The sequence below is a fragment of the Anabrus simplex genome, chromosome 1 (genome assembly GCF_040414725.1).
Source record: "Anabrus simplex isolate iqAnaSimp1 chromosome 1, ASM4041472v1, whole genome shotgun sequence".
NCBI lineage: Eukaryota > Metazoa > Arthropoda > Insecta > Orthoptera > Tettigoniidae > Anabrus > Anabrus simplex.
Window position 1 is genome coordinate 1,584,584,641 of NC_090265.1, and position 22,975 is coordinate 1,584,607,615.

Genomic DNA, 22,975 nt, shown 5'->3' on the forward strand with positions numbered 1-22,975 from the left:
GGGATGTGAGTATTACTAAAGAAGTATTCAAATTTACCTATGATAACAATTACATTTACAGTAAGATACAAAAGTTGAAAACTAGAAAAGCAGCTGGAATTGAGAATATTTTTGGGGATATACTAAAGGCAATGGGTTGGGATATAGTACCATATCTGAAATCCTTATTTGATTATTGTTTGGTTGAAGGAGCTATACCAAATGAATGGAGAGTTGCTATAGTAGCCCCTGTGTATAAAGGAAAGGGTGTTAGACATAAAGCTGAAAATTACAGGCCAGTCAGTTTGACATGCATTGTATGTAAGCTTTGGGAAAGCATTCTTTCTGATTATATTAGACATGTTTGCAAAATTAATAACTGGTTTGACAGAAGGCAGTTTGGGTTTAGAAAGGTTATTCGACTGAAGCTCAGCTTGTAGGATTTCAGCAAGATATAGCAGATATCCTGGATTCAGGAGACCAAATGGACTGTATTGCGATTCACCTATCTAAGGCATTTGATAGGGTAGATCATGGAAGACTACTGGCAAAAATGATTGCAATTGGACTTGAAAAAAGAGTGACTAAATGGGTGGCTATATTTCTAGAAAATAGAACTCAGAGAATTAGAGTAGGCGAAGCTTTATCTGACCCTGCAATAATTAAGAGGGGAATTCCTCAAGGCAGTATTATTGGACCTTTATGCTTTCTTATATATATCAATGATATGTGTAAAGAAGTAGAATCAGATATAAGACTGTTTGCAGATGATGTTATTCTGTACAGAGTAATAAATAAGTTACAAGATTGTGAGCGGCTGCAGGGTGACCTCGATAGTGTTGTGAGATGGACGGTGGGCAATGGTATGATGATAAACGGGGTTAAAAGTCAGGTTGTGAGTTTCACAAATAGGCAAAGTCCTCTCAGTTTTAATTACTGTGTTAATAGGGTGAAAGTTCCTTTTGGGGATCATTGTAAGTACCTAGGTGTTAATATAAGAAAAGACCTTCATTGGGGTAATCACATAAATATGATTGTTAATAAAGGGCACAGATCTCTGCACATGGTTATGAGGGTATTTAGGGGTTGTAGTAAGGATGTAAAGGGGAGGGCATATAAGTCTCTGGTAAGACCCCAACTAGAGTATGGTTCCAGTGTATGGGACCCTCACCAGGATTACTTGATTCAAGAACTGAAAAAAAATCCAAAGAAAAGCAGCCCGATTTGTTCTGGGTGATTTCTGACAAAAGAGTAACGTTACAAAAATGTTGCAAAGTTTGGGCTGGGAAGATTTGGGAGAAAGGAGACGAGCTGCTCAATTAAGTGATATGTTACAAGTAATAAATCTCATTGTAGACCGTATTGGACATCAGATATGAACATTAAAACAAGAATAATAGTTAACACCACCTTTCCAATACTTATCTCTCCTTATATTTAGGAAATAAATATTACAACAGGCGTTGTAAGATGGGACATGTTTCGCTTAACAGTCATAAGCATCATCAGCCGAAAATAAATCTTAGCCTAAAGTTAGGTCAGGGCCCTGAACCTAGTGTCCTTAACATATACAGCACCCTAAGAATCAACATTTATATTTAGAAAATGAAAACTAGTGTGAAAAAACATAAAATGTTACAACATGGCTAAGAGAAAAAACACAATCGAGTTGAGACAGAGGATAAGAACAGAAAGTACAATACAGAGCTGGTAGTGAAATAATTAAAATCATTAGGATATCATTGTTACCAGTCAGTCAATCAGAATGTTCAAACATAAAAACAAGAGTGAAAATATATAAGAGTGTTCATCAAGGCTGAGTTAGAAAAAACACGTAAACATGTTGCCAGAGGTTAAAAACATAAGGTACAACACAGAGCTGGCAGTGTAATAATCAAACTCATGGCTGCCAGTCAGTTAATAAGAATGTTCATATATAACAAAACATGATGGTTATATTCTTTTAAGTGAAGAAATAATTAAATCCCACTCTTGTATAGATACGTGAGAACGGGCGAGAGAAATCATATGTTGTAGCAGACATGGAGTAGTAACACTTCAAACAGGACTGATCACGCCTGAAGCCGCTTCATTTTTGCTGCGAGTTCAAGACCAAAATGGAAAAAAATAAGATGCCAAGTGCGTGAACTGAAATCTGAAAATGGAAACAGGAAAAAGGGTGTTCAAAATGGGAGACTAAGATTGCTTACCTCTTATGTTGGATGAGCGTTAAGCGGAGACATTAGCCATTCAAGGGGGTCTGTTAAATTTATGCCCGTTGCTGCGTGTGTTGTATCTGTGTGCTTGCCTAGGCAGAGAGTAAGTTGGGACGGGAGGGGTAGGCACAACAATGAGAGTGCTGGAAGCTGGCGGCGGAGTTGTATTATGGGGAGGGGGTAAGGTGGAATCTGTTATGACGACTGGAGGGGAATTTAAAGGTTTATCATTGAAGATTTTTGTGAAATTGTTATGATTTATATTAAGATTAGTGAGTAAATTGGGGACTTGTTCAATTAATGGGCTGTTGTTCTCAGGGACATCATTCAAATTATTATTATTATTAAAATGTTGATCCAAGAAAATGTATGTATTTTCCAATTCAGTCATTAAGCTGCTTTTATTTACATATTTTATAATGTGGAGGTCCTGATCAATTGTAGAATAATTGTGGAACATTATAATGCCTTAAAGCATAAAAAGTACTCTGCCATGAGCAACCACATGAGGGATTCCAGCCACAATTATTTTGGTCTTGGTCTTGAACTCCCAGCAAAAATGAAGCGGCTTCAGGCGTGATCAATCCTGTTTGAAGTGTTACTACTCCATGTCTGCTACAACATATGATTTCTCTCGCCCGTTCTCACGTATCTATACAAGAGTGGGATTTAATTATTTCTTCACTTAAAAGAATATAACCATCATGTTTTGTTATATATGAACATTTTTATTAACTGACTGGCAGCCATGAGTTTGATTATTACACTGCCAGCTCTGTGTTGTACCTTATGTTTTTAACCTCTGGCAACACGATTACGTGTTTTTTCTAACTCAGCCATGATGAACACTCTTATATATTTTCACTCTTGTTTTTATGTCTGAACATTCTGATTGACTGACTGGTAACAATGATATCCTAATGATTTTAATTATTTCACTACCAGCTCTGTATTGTACTTTCTGTTCTTATCCTCTGTCTCAACTCGATTGTGTTTTTTCTCTTAGCCACGTTGTAACATTCTATGTTTTTTCACACTAGTTTTCATTTTCTAAATATAAATGTTGATTCTTAGGGTGCCATATATGTTAAGGACACTAGGTTCAGGGCCCTGACCTAACTTTAGGCTAAGATTTATTTTCGGCTGATGATGCTTACGACTGTTAAGCGAAACATGTCCCATCTTACAACGCCTGTTGTAATGTTTATTTCCTAAATATAAGGAAAGATAAGTATTGGAAAGGTGGTGTTAACTATTATTCTTGTTTTAATGTTCATAAGTGGTATGTTCCGAGCTGTCAGTGGAGAGATGGTGTGGGAGGACATCAGTAGACGAATAAGTTTGAGTGGTGTCTTTAAAAGTAGGAACGATCACAATATGAAGATAAAGTTAGAATTCAAGAGAACAAATTGGGGCAAATATTCATTTATAGGAAGGGGAGTTAGGGATTGGAATAACTTACCAAGGGAAATGTTCAATAATTTTCCAATTTCTTTGCGATCATTTAAGAAAAGGCTAGGAAAACAACAGATAGGGAATCTGCTACCTGGGCGACTGCCCTAAATGCAGATGAGTAGTGATTGATTGATAATGGCCACTTAGGTACTCCTCATTGTTCTTGAAATGATTGGTTAGGTCTGCTTGCTTTCTTATTAGTGGATGATGGCTCATCTTCATCTAAACAGTCAGTGGCTGAGCTTGTCCATTATAATGTCCGTAGAGATGGAAATTGATGGAGCTTTCTCCGTAGAAGCTCATTTTCGGAACCGTTTTTAAATTTCTGCGTTATTGTGTTGTCCTTTCAAAGCAGATTCCCTGTTCTCAGCACTACTTAGTTTTCTTACTCATTTTGTGTTTTAGTGACACCAAAATCCCTGATAACAAACAATATTTTGGAAATATTTAAACTGTTCTTGAAATATTTAAGAATATTTTTAATAATTGTATAATATTTATAAAATATGAAATGTCCAACTAAAAATATTTTTAAAATTATTACACCGGCCTACTAAAAAAAAAAAAATTCTCTTTGGCGCAAGGTTGAAGAGGTGATTTACACTAATTTAGGTGTGCTGATTTCAAATATGTAAACTGTTTTTTCCTATCACATACAGCTTTTTTGCTATTTGAAATCCAAATTTGATATATTATTATAATTTCAATAGAAAACATAATAGAGAATATATGTTATTTTAATGGGACATGATCAAATTGCAACGAATATACAAAAAAGTAACATGCTCATTGCTAGTATGTACAAATCTCACTACAAGAACACTATTGTTTGCTGCACTTTGATGTGAAGGAACGCTGTGTTGATTTGCGTTTGTGTTCCTGATCCTGATGGATCCTGATGGAACCGCTTGTCAAGTTCCTCGCTGAATGCTCCTAAATTTGCAGGAAAATATTCCAGATGACTTTTTTTACTGGTATCAATAAATAGATGGCAGTCCTTTGCTTGGTAAATAGTTCCAGAATATCACAGCAAAACACAAGATCGTCTTCGTGAACAAAAGACTGCCGGAATTCTTTCTGCCAATATCTGTAACAATATGAATTTGTCCCAGGAAGTAAAAAATTTCTCTCTTTTAATCTTGATCCTAAAAGTTCACTCTTTTCTTTAGTGAGGCCTAGGTCACACACCAAATCATTTAAGTCACACTGATTATAAAGATGTGGAGTTTTATCCTCAACATCCAGTACAAAGGTATCATCATCACCATCCTCCACATTTAAGATCACGAAGACACTCTCTGGTAACTGTATTGGTGGTTTTGGGACAGGAATATCGGGTCCACGTGGTACAGGGGTTATGGCAGATGGAAGGCAGCGATACACAATGTGCTTTTTGTTTTCCATATTGAACCCAGACACTTTACATACATAAAAATAACATTCATCAAAATTATTTCTTTGTTCCCATCAAGCCATTGGGATTCCGAATGGTATTGATGGCAACAACCTATTGTACCATTGCCGCAGGTTTTCTACCCATGTTTTACACACAATATGGGGTGCAAAATTCTTGTCCTGATCACCTAACTTCATGTTAAAATATGCCAAGTACAGGCTTTTTATAAATGGCATAATATTTCGCTTCTGGCTTTAATTGTATACTGGCCACATATGTAACAGAAGAGCTGGGATTGTTCACAAATTTTTGCCTCTGAACATCACTGCCACTTGCCATTTTAACACAAATTAACTCACTTACTCAATCGACTTCAAATGCACGTTGTAACTTGTAGACAAAGGAGTGGCAGACGTTCTCAGATTCTCCTCTCTGACTACGGAGAAACGCGATATTGGCATTTTGAACTTGTGTGATATTGTGCGTGCATGAACTGCAACTGTTCTAATTGTTCTTCCGGTGTTCCTGTATGATTACTACTCCCCTCCAAAACAGAGCACGTACAATATTTTCTCCCAGACATGTCCATACCTGCATTTCATACAACCAATCTAAACCTCATTTACAACAATGAAGCTCCATTAGCATAAACATGAAACGAACTTGTGACAAATCTGTACATGATACAAAACAACTGGTATTATTTTTTACATAAGGACAATAAATGTAACGTATATCACATACAATTACTTTTACCGGAAAATCTTCGCAGGCCAGTGTTATTGCAACTGTATTAGGGATATCTCAGCACCAACTGCTTAACACAAACAAAGTTTAGGCACATGTACCCTGAAGTTCATAACTCAAATCACAAGTCAGTCATTAAAAAGTAAAAGAAGTTTGCATTTTAGAACACTAGCAAATCTACAAATAGCATGTCGCATTATTAATGGATTTTAATTTTTACTGGCAAATTAAAGAAATATGATTATTATATATGATACATAAGCAAAACCATACACAAATATGAAGCAATGTCCAGTTCATCAAACACAATCACAAAGCAAATCACTGAACCGCATTGAGCAGGCTTGATGGGCACAACAGCCGACAGTACAATGGTGAGTCTTGCAGCATGGATATGAAATAAGGTTTGTGAGTGGTAGTGCAGGAGGAAAAGTTAGAAGAGGACACTGATCCCATTACAATGTATTTTAATTAATTCCTAGAAATTTAACAATGACGCTCAGTTATCTTGCAATAAATAAGCTGTTTGAAATGGATGATTCAACAGCAGGACTTAACCCTTTTTGTTCATATTTTAAAATACATATCCCAATAATTACATTATTTCTTAATGCATATTTTCTTTATGCTTGGACCAGGCACCCTGGGCATTTGTCCAGCCTGCCCCTTTAAAGCCTGGAGTCTGTATAAAATGTCAAGAATGTTAATAGGAATGATTTATAGACATTTTGGCCAGTGATGATGTACTAGATCAGCTAACTGCTGAATTTCTAATATTTTTAAATTAACATCACCAACTCAGACAGGTTTTTGGTGACAATGAGATAAAAAAAAAAGGGCAGGACTGGGAAGGAAAGGTCTGTGACCTTGGTTAATGTACAGCCCCAGCATTTTCTTGTTTAAAAATGGGGAAACCATGGTAAACCATCTTCAGGGATGCCGATAGCGGGGTTCGAACCTACCATCTTCCTAATACAAGCTAACAGCTATATGGCTCTAACAACATTTCTAAATTTTTTATAATCATAACAACATTGCTGCAAAAAAGAAATGAAGGATTCTCTACAACCAGAGAGTATTAAAAAATGTAAGTATTTATCATTTTCAGATAATTTATAACTGCTAGGCTCTTCAGTCTGCTGAAACATGTATATATTTCTAAATATCTGAGTGCAATTTGATAGAATCTGATGATGCTCTTTCAAGAACTAAACGTGTCATTGTTTCTTTTTTCAACTATATTACTGTTATCTTGTTATCTTTTCAGGTAGTTTATAAATGTATTACTCAAAATTATTTTCAGCAAACTGAAGAACCTAACAGTTATAAAATTAACTGAGTTGAAGCTGAAAAGGAATGGCTTCAGACATTACAAAACAAATATTCAGACGGTCATTTACCATAGCTGGTCACTGCCTATGTTCAAGGCTGTTGGACCAAAGTCCAGAGCAGTCAGTTGGCATTTAGGAGAGACCTGAATTCTTCTGTGCAAAATTTTGGCATATCAGTATCTCCATTTTGATAGGAAATGAAGAGATTAAATACACTTTGGTATTATTTATTTTATTCTTATTCTTTGTTTTATTTTATTTTAACATCACCTTCCCTCACGTATGCAGGGTTCGTGAGGCACCGAGATTCAGTTTAGGACTTGGCCTTGGTTCTTATTAAGATCCCCACCCAAAGTCTTCAGAATATGAGCCGAAGAAACTCAGTGACTTGAGAAGAGTCTACTGATAATGGGGGACATCTTGAATTATACAGATGAGTGGCTAGAGCACTGCATTAATTTGGTCTCTTTTCACCATCTGTTTGAACCACTTTCATTGCCTTTGGTTGTGGAGACAAAGCCATCATACTGATGTTGCTCTAAAACAAACCTTCCACTTTCATATATTAATATTTCAGATAACCAAGTTATTATTGCTGAAAGGGACTCAGGTCTGCAACATATTGCAAGTAGTCTCAAAAATACTGTTCCAAAATACTGACAAATGTAACATAAATGACATTTTTAGGTAAACAACCCATTCAAAGTAAGATTTGTATGAAAAAAAGGAATTACGTGTGTATCAACACTTTCAGTATCGCGGTTGCAATCTCATTTGTTGAAGAAGAGGATATGAGATTTGCAGCATCAAAATGCACTTATGTTACAGGTAAAATTAACCAAGTTATTCTGCTTTCTCAGCTTCAGCAACATACTAGGTTTAGAGTCTCCACTACCCTACTGCTGAAGGATATCTAGCTCAAATTGTTTTTTGAAATTTTTGTATGTAGATGACTCACTATCATGAAATAAAATACTTTATGTTGTGTATTTTATGTTTTTTATGGACAATTCTGTTTCAGTAAAAATGTGTTTCTTTATATTTTCATATACTGCAGTTTCTTTTTTAAAAAGTTTTTTAATGGTGAAGATCAAGAAGAAAAATGGAAGTAGACTGAAAGTAGGCTGAAAGCAGCAGAAATGAGATTCATAAATAGGACAGCTATATATTGTCTACTCAACCATAAAATGAATGAAGATGTCTGAAAAAAAAAAAAAAAAAAAAAAAGAATATTATGCCTGTAGTACAGTACGGTGCTGTGGAAACATTATAACATTGGATACCTAAGTATACTCTTACTGATGCCCTGAGAGGATAAAGAAATCTAGAAAGACCACAAAAACACTTGCAAGAGACCATAACCGGCCACTGTTGTTGTTGATGTTGTTGTTGTCATTGTTGTTGTTGTTGTTGTTGTTAATTACATAGTACAAGTCATGTAGCTGTTAGCTTGCATTCAGGAGAGGATGGGTTTGAACCTCACCGTCAGCAGACCTGGAGATGTTTTCCATAGTTTCCAATGGCAAATGCCAGCACAATATCATAATAAAGGCCACAGTCTCTACTTTCCCCACGCTTATCCCTTTCCCATTGGGGAAAATTGAATAATGTTTGTGTGATGTTAAACTGCAAATAAAAGTTATTTTTATTTGGAAAAATTTGTTGACAGAAAAAACAAGAATAATGTAACGGAGACTATTGTTAATCTTTCCAATACAGGAGATCGTCCAAGCCCTCCTGGGATACCAATGGTACAACCTCTCCGCTGGGATGTATATCAAGTGACTTGGGAACAATCTACTGATAATGGGGGACATCTTGAATTATACAGTCTAGAGGCTCGGTTTGCTGAGAACCAGCGCGAACACAAGGAGTCAAACTTGACCTCAGAAGAAGATGCTTCCAGCATCAATGATATGAGTTCATCAGAGGAATGGGTGACTTATTATAATGGCACAGGTGAGAACTAAGGCAGATCTAACAAGATTCTTTCTTTCTTTTCTTTCTTTTATTAAATACTTTATATCTAGTAATGCATATATCAGAACCAATGTCAGGACTACTTCACATCTGTGTAGTTCTAAACTACATTTCATGTCAAACAGATATCATTTCCTATTTTATATTATGACAATAACAATATTCTATAATATTTGCAGATAACTATTGGATAATTTCCGAACTGAGTCCTAGCATGAAATATATCTTCCGCGTTCGAGCTAGGAACAAATATGGTTGGAGCGAGTACAGTGAAAGCAGTGATTCATTTGATTTCACTGAAGCAGCCAAGCTAGCTGAACAGCAGGAGTTGGGGATTGTGCTAGGAATCTCCATCCCCATTGTTGTCTTCGTTTTATGTGTTATTGGCATCCTTGCCTTCATGTATGGTAAGCTATATCTGCTTATTAATTTCAACTTATACACTTCTGCACCAAGGCCACCATGCATCATATAATTTTGTTCACATGCATTTTTTTTTCCTCATCAATTTCTCATTCTTTAATAATAGCCAGGCAGATAGTAGAATTTTTGTGACTGCTCCAATCAACTAACATATTACTACGTTTTATTTGTAGTGTTTCGTCGTCGAGAGAAAGAGAAGAAGGCTCTACAAGTGATGACTTTAGCAAGCGTAACACGTGGGCCTGATGTTGAGCTGGCAACATTACGGGAATTACCACGACGAGGTAATTTTGTCCACAACACCAATGCCCTCTATACCACAGCCGATATTCCAACAGATGAAGAAATGGCTCTGCTGCCACATATCCGCCGTGACCAGATCACCCTAACAAAATTCCTTGGAAGTGGAGCCTTTGGAGAAGTCTTTGAAGGAAACGCAAAGAACCTTGCTGACTCTAATGGTGTAGTGACTAGAGTTGCTATTAAGGTAAATGCAACAATAATCTACTCTTAAATTTTCTCTCACTCTATACACCATTTCTTGTTACATTGTTTTATGAGAGTTTATAACCATGTGCAACATTCTGTCTAAGTTATCCATTACATTAGTTTGCTGCATTAAATACTTTCCATGGTTCAGTTTCTGATTTCCTCTTGAAAGAATGTGTGAAACTATTTTCATGAATTTCTTGGATCTGTTCTCCACAGACATTACGTAAAGGAGCTACGGAACAGGAGAAAGCTGAGTTTCTCAAGGAGGCTCAACTGATGAGTAACTTCAAACATGAACATATACTGCAGCTGTTGGGAGTATGTCTGGACAATGATCCTAACTTCATTATCATGGAGCTCATGGAGAGTGGCGATCTGCTCAGTTACTTGCGTTCTAGTCGCCCACATATTGTAAGTCTCCAAACCAGCTACAAACATTTTTTATGAACTTAACAAGAGTTTATAAAGAGATGGGGGTGCAAATTCAGACTCACATTTTCAATCACCAAGCAATAAATATAAGATCTAAATCTAATTGTCAGTATAAAATACATGTTTTGACCTTTCTGTAAGATTATGCTATTTTGTTATCTTTTATTAACAAGAAACAAACACATATGTATACTTCATTTCTTGCAATAACACAACAAGGAATACTGTGAAGTATACATATGAGGAAAATATATAAACAGTTGCACAACCCTATAGTCCCCATTCTACTGTTTATGTGTAGGAGGGCAAGAGCTAATTTTCAAACAAATAGTAAAAAATCAGTGTTTGGACTTCTTAATTTTTTAAAGTTTTTCTGCTGCCATACTTTAACAATTAACATTTCTTATGAAGTCTACCATACTTCTCTGTTGTCAACTCCTCTCAGTCCACTTCCTTTCACTAAGCATTATTCTGAGCCTCTGAGATGAACTATACAGTCAGTAGCACAACAGCAGTCAGTAAGTGGACACATTTTCTGTAATGTTTAGTTAAAGCCAGTATTGTATTTATGATAATGTAAAAGGTGAGTGTTAATGCAAAGATAAGAGTAATCAAATTTAAAAACTATGGATTCAGTAATTCATTTACAAGCAAAATTACCTCTAAAAATGTCCGGCCTTGCGGTGTAGGGGGTAACGCGTCCGCCTGTCACCCGGTGGCCTGGGTTGGATTCCTGGCCGGTTCAGGGGTTTTAATTGTAAATGATTAATATTCCTGGCCTGGGGTCTGGGTGTTTGTGTCATCCTTAATGTTCATTTTTCCTCAAACTCAACACTTTACACTTCCGCCATTTCCAAATGCATGCACGTTCACAACATATGGTGCAAAGTAGGGACAAAAGATCTTCTTAGGTCGACGCCCTGAATAAATAGTATTTAAAAAAAAGAAAACTCTAAAAATATCAAAATGTGTCATGATATTATTGAAAACCCATAAAAATGACATAGAACCCCTTCAAAATGCACCTATATTTGTTTTTAAATGATGCAAAAGTCTAAAACAAAACAAAAAACAAAAACAAAGATAACACAAAATGCTCTAAAAAATAACAGCATTTTCCATCACAAAATAAAACAATAATTGCAGGTACCTATTATTAATTAATATAATTCTAGTTATAAAACACACAAATGTTTCCAATGGATTTCACAAATCAGTTTTTTATAGCTTGCTGCACAAAACAACTCCTTTAAATTTGAGATCATCGTATCATGCAAGTAATTTAAAGGAATTAGGAATTTAAAAATCACAGTGTCAAAAATGTCATTTTTTCTCCCCTACCATGATTTTCATCCATAGTCAAAGACACCATATTGTTGTTGTTTGAGTCATCAGTCCAAAGACTGATTTGATGCAGCTATCCTTGCCACCTTACCCTGTGCTAACATTTTCATTTCTACGTAACTATTGCATCCTACATCTGCTCTAATCTGCTTGTCATATTCATACCTTGGTCTACCCCTACCATTCTTACCACCTTCACTTCCTTCAAAAACTAACTGAATACGTCCTTGGTGTCTTAACATGTGTCCTATCATTCTATCTCTTCTTCTCACCAAATTTAGCCAAATCGATCTCCTCTCACCAATTCCATTCAGTATATCTTCATTCATGATTTGATCTATCCATCTCAGCTTCAGCATTCTTCTGAAACACCACATTTCAAACGCTTCTATTTTCTTTCTTTCTGAGCTAGTTATCGTCCACTTCCATACAATGCCACGCTCCAGATGAAAGTGAGTTTCACAAATAGGAAAAGTCCTCTCAGTTTTAATTACTGCATTGATGGGGTGAAGTTCCTTTTGGGGATCATTGTAAGTACCTAGGTGTTAATATAAGAAAAGACCTTCATTGGGTTAATCACATAAATATGATTGTTAATAAAGGGTACAGATCTCTGCACGTGGTTATGAGGGTATTTAGGGCTTGTAGTAAGGATATAAAGGAGAGGGCATATAAGTCTCTGGTAAGACTCCAACTAGAGTATGGTTCCAGTGTATGGGAGCCTCACCAGGATTACTTGATTCAAGAACTGGAAAAAATCCAAAGAAAAGCAGCTCGATTTGTTCTGGGTGATTTCCGACAAAAGAGTAGCGTTACAAAAATGTTGCAAAGTTTGGGCTGGGAAGACTTGGGAGAAAGGAGACGAGCTGCTCGATTAAGTGGATGTTCCGAGTTGTCAGTGGAGAGATGGCGTGGGAGGACATCAGCAGACGAATAAGTTTGAGTGGTGTCTTTAAAAGCAGGAAAGATCACAATATGAAGATAAAGTTGGAATTCAAGAGGACAAATCAGGGCAAATATTTGTTTATAGGAAGGGGAGTTAAGGATTGGAATAACTTACCAAGGGAAATGTTCAATAATTTTCCAATTTCTTTGCAATCATTTAAGAAAAGGCTAGGAAAACAACAGACAGGGAATCTGCCAAGTGGGCGACTGCCCTAAATGCAGATCAGTAGTGATTGTTATTTGTTGTTGTCTTCAGAAACATCTTTCTAATTCCTATATCAATGTTTGAAATGAACAAATTTCTTTTCTTAAGAAAGGCCTTCCTTGCTTGTGCTAGTCTGCATTTTATATCCCCCTTACTTCTGCCATTATTAGTTATTTTACTACCCAAGTAACAATATTCATCTACTTCTTTTAAGACTTCACTCCCTAATCTAATATTTCCTGCATCGCCTGCCTTCGTTCAACTGCACTCCATTACTTTTGTTTTGGACTTATTTATTGTCATCTTGTACTCCTTACCCAAGACTTCATCCATACCATTCAGCAACTTCTTGAGATCTTCTGCAGTCTCAGGTAAAATAACAATATCATAGGTAAATCTCAAAGTTTTGATTTCTTCACCTTGGATTGTGATTCCCTTTCTAAATTCCTCTTTGGTTTCCTTTACTGCCTGTTCTATGTAAACATATAAAAGGAGTGGGGACAAACTGCAGCCTTGCCTCACTCCTTTCTGGATTGCTGCTTCTTTTTCAAAGTCCTCAATTTTTATCACTACAGACTGATTTTTATACAGATTGTAGATAATTCCTCGTTCTTGGTATTTGATCCCAATCACCTTCAGAATCTTAAATAGCTGGTTCAATCAACATTATATTGAATGCCTTTTCTAGATCTACAAACGCTATGTACGTGGGCTTGTCCTTCTTAATTCGATCCTCTAAGATCATATATATATATTTCCCAAATTATTGCTATTCTTATAAGTCATACCACTACAATTTTAGATATTTATTTTATATCTGCATTAGCAAGCTTTTCCTTTTATTTTACAGTACTCAAGCAATGCTTTAACACTGCTTGACCTACTAGCCATGTGTGTGGATGTGGCAAGGGGTTGCAGATATCTTGAAGAGATGCACTTTGTCCATCGAGACCTAGCATGTCGGAACTGCCTAGTGTCATCTAGTGATCCATGCACGAGGGTAGTCAAGATTGGTGATTTTGGTCTTGCTCGGGACATCTACAAAAATGACTACTATCGCAAAGAAGGAGAAGGACTTCTACCTGTCCGGTATGAAACAATGAATCCGTTTACCTCATATAAATAAAATGTATTATATTTTTTATTTGTTTTACATAATTTAGAGCATGACCTTATGATCTACCTACAAAATAGCCACTCTGAAGAGAAAAAGTTCACTTACTTTCTAACACGTTAACTCCCGTATCTGACACAAGTTGGATAGTGAATATCACTTGTGAGAGACCATATCCAACATTCCAATCTAAGCCAAATAAGCTATCGCATGGACTAACGAAATTTAAACCAAGGTCCAATCGCGTATTTTGTTGTAGTTATACTTTTAACCTGTAGATGGCAGATAAATGAAGTGTACCTCAAAGAGGGTATACCCCCTGTTTACGTGCAGACCATGCGTCTGCTATTTATTATTTGAACAAAGGTCGAGGTGAAGCATTTCAGATGCCTCAGTGTGTTTCTGAGCGCGTATTGTGAGTGTTGACAAGTGTATTGTGAAACAGACAAGAAGCAATGGCCTACAAGAGAAGTTTGAAAATGGATGAAATACTGAAGCTGTTGCTTAATGATGACTTGGGTAAAGAATTTACAGTATTTCCATTGAAGGAGAAAGTGATGGTGACAGTGAATTTGAAGAACTACCTACAGAATGCAACCCAGAAGAAGTTTTAGTACCTGATACAGATCCGCTATAAGGCCACTGGATAATGAATCTGATGGTATGTCTTTCATGAATTTGTTTATTTCCAAGGATTTTTTTAAAGCTTGCAAACACTCTATCATAAATACCAGTCAGGTGATTAGTGCCTCACCTAATACTGTCATGTACAGGCGTGAAGGTCTGTAGTAAATTTCAGATCTTACAGGTAGTGATCAAAAGTATCCAATGATGTACAGCAGGACCATTAGGGCAGTGATCAGGAATATTGAATGATGTACAGCAGGAGTTGGAAATAGCACGGCATTTAAATTCCTGGGCTGGTCATTTAAATTGTCCATACAGTAGCTGGTAGTCAACATGTTAAATTGAATTTAAACAAATGAAGCTTATGGCACATTTAGCCAATTTTGGGTCTTGGTTTGCCAAGATGAGTGCTGCCCTGTCAGATGGCCCACAGAAATTGGAGTGTTTATTTGATCAGTGTGATGGCATCCCCAGCTGTATTACATGGCTTTCGTGACCATGTTCACTGCCTTTTGTCTCATACAAGTAAAACTAAGTGAATCCAATTCCAGTCCTCAGTCCAGATCTGAACCTGGGGTCTCTGGTAGGCATACTACCCCTACATCATGGAGCTGGCTTAATGAATTTGAATTGCAGTATTTTTTGCAAGTTACTCTTGATTTAGGTAATAAAAATGTTAAAAATTAAACATTATCTGTTTCATTGATTTAATTTAATTCAAGGGTTGAAGTATCCACAAAGACTCATACGAAATGCTGTCAGTTGGTACACTTATTTATTTCACCTTAACTTCACGTAAACATACACACAACCTAATCAACTGCTGTCACAAACAAAATACAAACATCTACAAACCGCCATTTTAACAATCGCCTATCACCGCACATGGAGATTGCAACCTTAAAACACAGTTAAAACAGTTGACTGCTAACAGCTGCAGCATGTCGGTTCAACACAACACGAGGTCACAAGTACAATTCCTGTTAACTCATTGGGCCCGAGCCACGGAACCGTTCCGTGCTTCGTTTTGCTGGATGAAATGCCGGACCACGGAACTGTTCTGTTGTCTCACTTCACTACGTAATTCACTTTTCCTCCAGAGATGGCAGAGTGAGTTGCATATGTGATTATTTATTATTATTATTATTATTATTATTATTATTATTATTATTATTATTATTATTATTATTATGACTTGTAATGAATGGTTATGGGATGTTTACATCCATTTTTTATTATTATTATTATTATTATTATTATTATTATTATTATTATTATTATTATTATTATTATTATTATTATTATTATTATTATTTACGTAGTCGAATGACGTTTTTCGGTTATGTCATGAAACATATACTGTATATACATATATATATAAGTTTAGTTAATGTAAGACCTTGTAATTAATATTATATAATTTATTATTACCTGTATATATGATTTGTAATCCACCTGGGTGATATCATCATGAAAAATGGACTGGACAAAGAAGCCCTTCAGGAGCGAGTACGCAAACTGGAAATAGCCTACCAAACATCCCACACAATCTACAACAAAAAATGCCTTTTCCAAAACACCAAGATACGTCACTATGAAACAGTTCTGAAGCCAGTAGTTCTATATGCAGCCGAAACCCTGTCTCTAAATGTCAACAAAGGACTCCTTGAAGAACTGTAGAAAAAAGAGCGCAAAATTATGAGAGGAATCTTGGGATTAAAGTACAGAAATGGAATCTATCAAAAGAGATCCAACGAGGAAGTCTATAGCAAAATAGAGAAAATTACTGACACAATCCGAAAAGACGGGCACGATTTTAGGTCATCTGAAAAGAATGGACAGAAGAAAGTTAACTAGAGAGATCTTTCACTTTTTTGATTCAAACCCCAAAACCACTATTCCCTGGTTTAGAAATACTAAAGAAGACCTGCAAATGCTACATATCTCAGCTGAAGATGCCCTTAACAGAGATCGCTTCCGCAAGAAAATATTGACGAACGGGCTAAACCAAGATGAGCAACCAAAGAGAAAACATGGTGCCCCTTGGACAGAGGAGCGTAAGCAGGCTCACTCACAAAGAATGAGAGAAATTTGGGCTCTAAAGAAGGCCAAGTTCAGTGTCAACTGCAAGAAGACTTAACGTGGTCCTTGATGACCCCAGCGAATTATATATATAATAATAATAATAATAATTCCAGTTCGATACTTGCATTATTTACCCATGGGTGGGAGAATATTGTTTTCAAGTTATATCAGTTTATCACACTTGCGTCAGGGAGATCAAATTAGTACACACACAATCACAGTTATATTTAACTGTGAATTGCCACACACAACTAACTGCTGACTATTTACAAGTCTCTCGCAGCAGGATTCCAGCTGGGCAGTCTTCACCTGAAATGGCTATAATCCTTATTGAAAGGCTTCACCTTTCATTTTTGCTCCAAGTGCTCAGTCACTTCACACACAACAGCTGCACGCAGAGGGGTTTGAACACAGGACTACTGACCACCACAACACACGACGACTGTTTCTTGGCTCAACTCTGGAGAAAGTCTACCACTCACACAGTCAACACAGTCAATTCACATGGCCACTCCATACAGTGAACTACTAAACAGTGACAACTAAAAACAGTGGTCACATAACAGCAACAACTCTACTGTGCTAACAACCATTACAATATTCCTCACAACGACAATTAACATTGCTCCAACTCTACGTACATTAACTGTTCCACACCTTGACTCCACATCAGTACACATACAGTACTACACTCAGTACTTCAAGGCAGTACACACACACAGTACTACACTCAGTTCATGATTATATTCTGACTCCGATGGGACACTGATGACAGCCAGAACTACTGACATCCCACTTTCATACTCAACTGCTCATGGCTAGCCTCCTTTTATATCTCTGGTGATGGAGTACTTCAGTATTTCCTGAAAGGGGGCTATGACAAGGCTGGCATGTAACAAAAAGTATTGGTCATGATAAATTTCTTCTTTGTTTCCCTGTAGTAATGTTTTAAAGAATGATGGATGACTGTTGTGGAGAGGAGTGATCATTTTGCAAAATATTTATTTTTAAGCTGGATTATGTTAACATTTTCAACACTACCATATTGTAATAATTATGGACCATGGCAATGTACTGGGTCTTTTCCCTGAATTTTAATACATTATTACATAACAGTGAAACATAGTACATACCTGATTTTTGTATCATATGAAGGTGTCAGCCATCCAAAATGAGATGTTAATCAGGGAGTACATATCTAATGTAATTTAATTATACTGGTCGTATGAAAAAAATTACAGAAAATACTTTTACATTATTATTATTATTATTATTATTGTTGGACATGAAAAGACGCGTGAACTTCGCAGCTACAAAATAGCTCAAGAAAGCGGGTTTACATTGTAAAGGCACTTACCTAAACGAGCTTGTATGGTTATTTTAAGCCCAATTTCATAGTAGATGTGTTTGATTACAACTGGAACGACAGAATATTAAGTGAAATATTGAAAAGTTTGCGTTGAAATAATCCTGTTGTGAGCAGCCATCTTGTCAAAGATCAAAATCACGTAGAAGGTACACTGCGGTAGATAGACAATCGTTTTCTAGTGTAAGCACTCCCAGCGCCCACCCACAACTTCATCTCCTTGACTTAACACACGGCCAACTAGACTCCCATATTGGCATGATGGCAGAAGCAGACATTCTGCGTGATACGGTGGAGCTCCCTGGTGTATCAAGGGAAAGTATCCACAATGGCCGAAATGGTAGGAGTATTGACCTAAATCTGACTGATGATATCAGTCGGCAGATAATGGAGAATCAATACAAAGAAGAGGTGCATCTTGAGACTGCAAGATCACTGTTGAAGAAGATAATGGCTATTCCTCTCAAAAACCTAAAAACGGAAATAAAGAATGGCCTCATGAAGCTGGAAGAAGCCTTAGAGGCTGGAGCAACATGCAGGATGTCGTGGAAGAAATCTGCAGAAGAACTAGAGCAGAGACCAACTACCACGGAGAATAAGGAATTGTCCAACACATCACCAGTGACATATGACTCGGAGGAAGATCAAGGAAAATGGGAAACGTTTCTGTCCAAGAAGAAGAGAAAGAAGAAGAGTGAGGATAGGAAGCAAGAAGAAGGCCAGTAATAATCCTGAAAGTACAGTGCTTAGCGAAAGTGGGAAATGACCTCATTCTAAATCTAGGAGTCGTTCAGAAGCCGTAATCATCAAACCAATGAACGGTAAGACTTTCGCTGATGTTTTGAAGGATATCAGGGATAGGGTGAAGCTGGAAGACAGTGGAGCAGGCATTCGATCTATCCGTAAAACAAGAGCGGGAGCTGTTCTTCTTGAATTTAAAGATGGAAAATAGGGAGGTATTCAGTAATTCTCTGAGAGATGCCCTCAGACGAGATGGCGATGTAAAGGCTTTAATCCCCCGAACTACACTGGAGATTCAAGACATGGATGGTGTCACTACCGCCGCACATGTGGAGGAAGCTGTAAGATGAGATTCCGGCAACCCCCATGGAGAACTGAAAATATCGGTCTCGAAACCAAACAGCTGGGGACAGAAACTTGCCATCTTCGAAACCAAAGACGAGGACGCTCAGAAACTACTGGAAGCAGGAAGAATCAAGATAGGATGGCTATACTGCAGAGTACGAGCTAGAACTATGTTACCTCGCTGCTTCCGATGCCTATCATATGGACATCTGGCAAAGAACTGCACAGGCCCCGACAGAAGCAAGCTCTGTTTTAAGTGTGGAGAATCTGGCCACAAGACAGTAGACTGTAAAAAGAACAATCCACGATGCATGCTTTGTTCAGACAAGGGTGTCAACGAAGCTGAACGAAATCATATTCCTGGATCGGGAGCATGTGCAATATTTCGTGAAGCTCTGGAAAAGGCAAAAAAATTATAGTAAATGATACAAATACTTCAAGCAAATATGCACAGGAGTCAAACAGCTAACGATCTTATGACACAGCTGATTTACGAGATGGAAGTAGACATCGTTATTATTAGCGAACCATATCAAGAGAGAGACCATCCAGGGTAGTTTGTGGATAACCTCGGAACAGCTGCAATTTGGATACCAGATCCAGGAAAAGTCCCAGAAACACAGCATGGATGCGATGATGGTTTTGTTTGGGTACAGACTGGGGGAATCACTATTGTAAGCTGTTATTTTACACCAAATGAATCTGTTTCCAACTTTCAGATGAAACTTGATGGTCTTGAGGACGTAATACGCAGAATGGAAAACAAACTAGTGGTCGCTGGTGACGTAAATGCTCAAGCGTTGGAATGGGGCATGCCACAAACAGACTCCAGAGGACGTCGTATAATGGAGATGGTAGCCAGAACAGGTTTGGTGGTCAACAACATTGGAAATGTGCCAACATTTCGACGGCCAGGATGTCAGGGAACAATACTGGATGTAACCTTCTCATCAGAGGATATTACGCCTAAGATTTACGAATGTAAAGTGATCAAGAACTACACGGGGAGCGATCATCAATATATCATCTTTCGACTGCTCCAAGAATCTCCTCAAGAAAGAAACATCTTGCGCAGGCCAGCACAGTGGAACATAGCCGGAGAAGGATAGCTGCCGTACAACGGAGAGCGGCTTTACGTATTGCATGTGCATACCGCACTGTTTCCGAACCGGCAATCCTCATGGTGGCAGCAATAGCCCCAATAGACCTACTCGCATTGGAGCGGCATGAAATCTGGTGTACCAAAGGAGAGCTGGGAAAGAAATGTGCAAAGAAGCGCGCCTTCAGTCAACTGATGAGGCGATGGCAACTCAGATGGGAAGGTGACCCTCGAGGCAAATGGACCAAGCGACTGATACCACGCTTGGATATCTGGGTTGAAAGGGCCCATGGTGAAGTAAATTACTACCTCACGCAGCTTCTAACAGGACATGGATATTTCCGGAAATTCCTGCATAAAGTGGGCAGAGCGAGTGACGCAGCATGCATATACTGCGATGATATTAACAACGTATATCACACCTTTTTTGTATGCAGCCACTGGACAATTCAGAGAAGATGTGTGGAAACTGAACTAGGAGAACTGACAACAGATAATGTTATTTCGGTGATGCTGCGAAACCAGGAATCCTGGGATCGCATGGCAGTACATGTGGAGGACATCCTTCATCAGAAGAAGAAGGATTTGGAAGCATACGAACGTTCGTAAAGGAGAAATGACGAAAGAAGACGTCTGAAAGACAAAGCACGATATCACCCTGAAGTAATGCGAGAGCGGTTCCGGGGTGATGACTCACATCGTGGGAAAAGGGTGTGTGGTTTTTTAGTGGGTAAGAATCCCACACACTTGTGGAGTGCGGACCCTTCACAAGTGTCTTTTTGAAGATTTTCCACAATCCCTCGTAAAAGAAATTATTATTATTATTATTATTATTATTATTATTATTATTATTATTATTATTATTATTATTATTATTATTATTATTATTATTATTATTATTATTATTATTATTATTATTATTATTATTATTATTATTATTATTATTATTATTATTATTATTATTACAAACTTATCCATGGTTTTCAGAGGGAAGGAAACTTGACCTGTGAATGGCTGGACAAAGCATAAATTAAAGTTTAAGAAAACCTAATAATATTTGAGATATTTATATTTTCTTTCTTTTCAACAGGATAAATTCTTTACCACCAATATAAAAAGCTGATAGACTATATAGAAAGAGAGCAGTAAGCTCTGACAACAACCAGTTCAGCATAAATACTCAATAATCTTTGCATACTCTAAGTCATAAACACCAAAATGGGAGCTCGTCAGCTCTGAAGTAATTTACACCAGAGAATTTACACCAGAGAAGCTTGAAAGCTTATTAGACTATTTACAGACATGAAGCTCAGGGTAACTTCTTTTCTTTTTGCTTTACGTCGCAGCGACACAGATAGGTCTTATGGCAACGATGGGACAGGAAAGGCCTAGGAATAGGAAGGAGTGGCCATGGCCTTAAGTAAGGTACAGCCTCAGCATTTGCCTGGTGTGAAAATGGGAAACCACGGAAAACCATCTTCAGGGTTGCCAACAGTGGGGTTCGAACCCACTACCTCCCGGATGTAACTCATATGTGATGAGCACAAAAGCTCAGAATAATTAACAACAGATGAGCACGACAGCTCAGAATATTACAATTTTACAGTCAGAGAATTCTGACCTTTACAAGATTTAGAATTGTGCTAGCCTGTACAGTTCTTCATAGTTAGGCTGAATATCACACACAAAAGAAGCTGTAGTTTCTGAAACATTTACATATCGGTACTGAACCATGGAGTTCAGTTATAAGAGATTTACAAGGACATCCTCAAATGAGTCAGTAGTTCATATTAACATAGGAAAAGCAACAACACACTGCTTGAAAAACAGTTTGTACCTTCTTTACCCACACAATAGGGAAGTACATTAGAAAAGGATCCACTGATCCATAGTTAACAGGAGCAGAAGACCCACGCTACACGGCCACATATGAGGAAAATAAAAAAGAACAAGGTAAGGTTATATTTACAACACTGAAAATCAAAATGAAATGGAAGCACAACACAAGCACTCCAAAGATAAGTTTACATAATACATAATTGGGAACAAGGCCTGCAGAAACAGAGGCTAAGCCATACTACTAGGTGACTAAGTGATGAAAACATTAAAGATTGACAGGATAAAATATAATTCAAATGTTAGGAAAACTTAGTCACCAAGAAATGAAATTGAGAGGAAGTTTAACAAGGATATCCACTCATGCTTCCTTAAATTTTACAAGTTCCCATCAGGGAAGTAAATTTGTAAGTCCAAAGACAGGGAACAGAGGCCTACATTAATTTTAAGTTTATAAGAGAGAACCCTTCATTTAAAATTATAAAGAGACCTGAAACTAACAATTACATTCTAAAAGGGGTCGTAGAAATCTTCCGTAAGTACACACACAGATAGTTCAAATAAATTAGTATTCTGCCCTATTTCATAACTGCCTTTGTTACGCTGCCCGCTCCCCAACCTCCAACATTTCCACCTTCAGAGGAACTCTCCTTCCAGTAACACTATTAGGACTTCACTGCTACAAGAAAAGACATTAGTTTCAGAAAACGCCACCTCTTAAATAGTAGATAGACAGAGTTTTCCAGAAGGAATAAGTAAGAGTAGACGTGATTGGAGGATAGGATTTAGGAGATAAGGAATATGATTATGTCTGTTA

The 22,975-nt window shown here is 37.2% G+C and overlaps 1 protein-coding gene across 1 annotated transcript in view; it reads left to right on the forward strand.

Annotated features, from left to right (window-relative positions):
• sev (sevenless) overlaps positions 1 to 22,975 on the forward strand; it is a 368,918-nt gene that overhangs the window by 309,532 nt on the left and 36,411 nt on the right. The window contains exons 31-35 of the mRNA XM_068226275.1: positions 8,844 to 9,083; positions 9,284 to 9,511; positions 9,701 to 10,014; positions 10,236 to 10,430; positions 13,796 to 14,034. Coding sequence (XP_068082376.1) covers positions 8,844 to 9,083; positions 9,284 to 9,511; positions 9,701 to 10,014; positions 10,236 to 10,430; positions 13,796 to 14,034 — 1,216 coding nt within the window. The remainder of the gene's footprint in view (positions 1 to 8,843; positions 9,084 to 9,283; positions 9,512 to 9,700; positions 10,015 to 10,235; positions 10,431 to 13,795; positions 14,035 to 22,975) is intronic.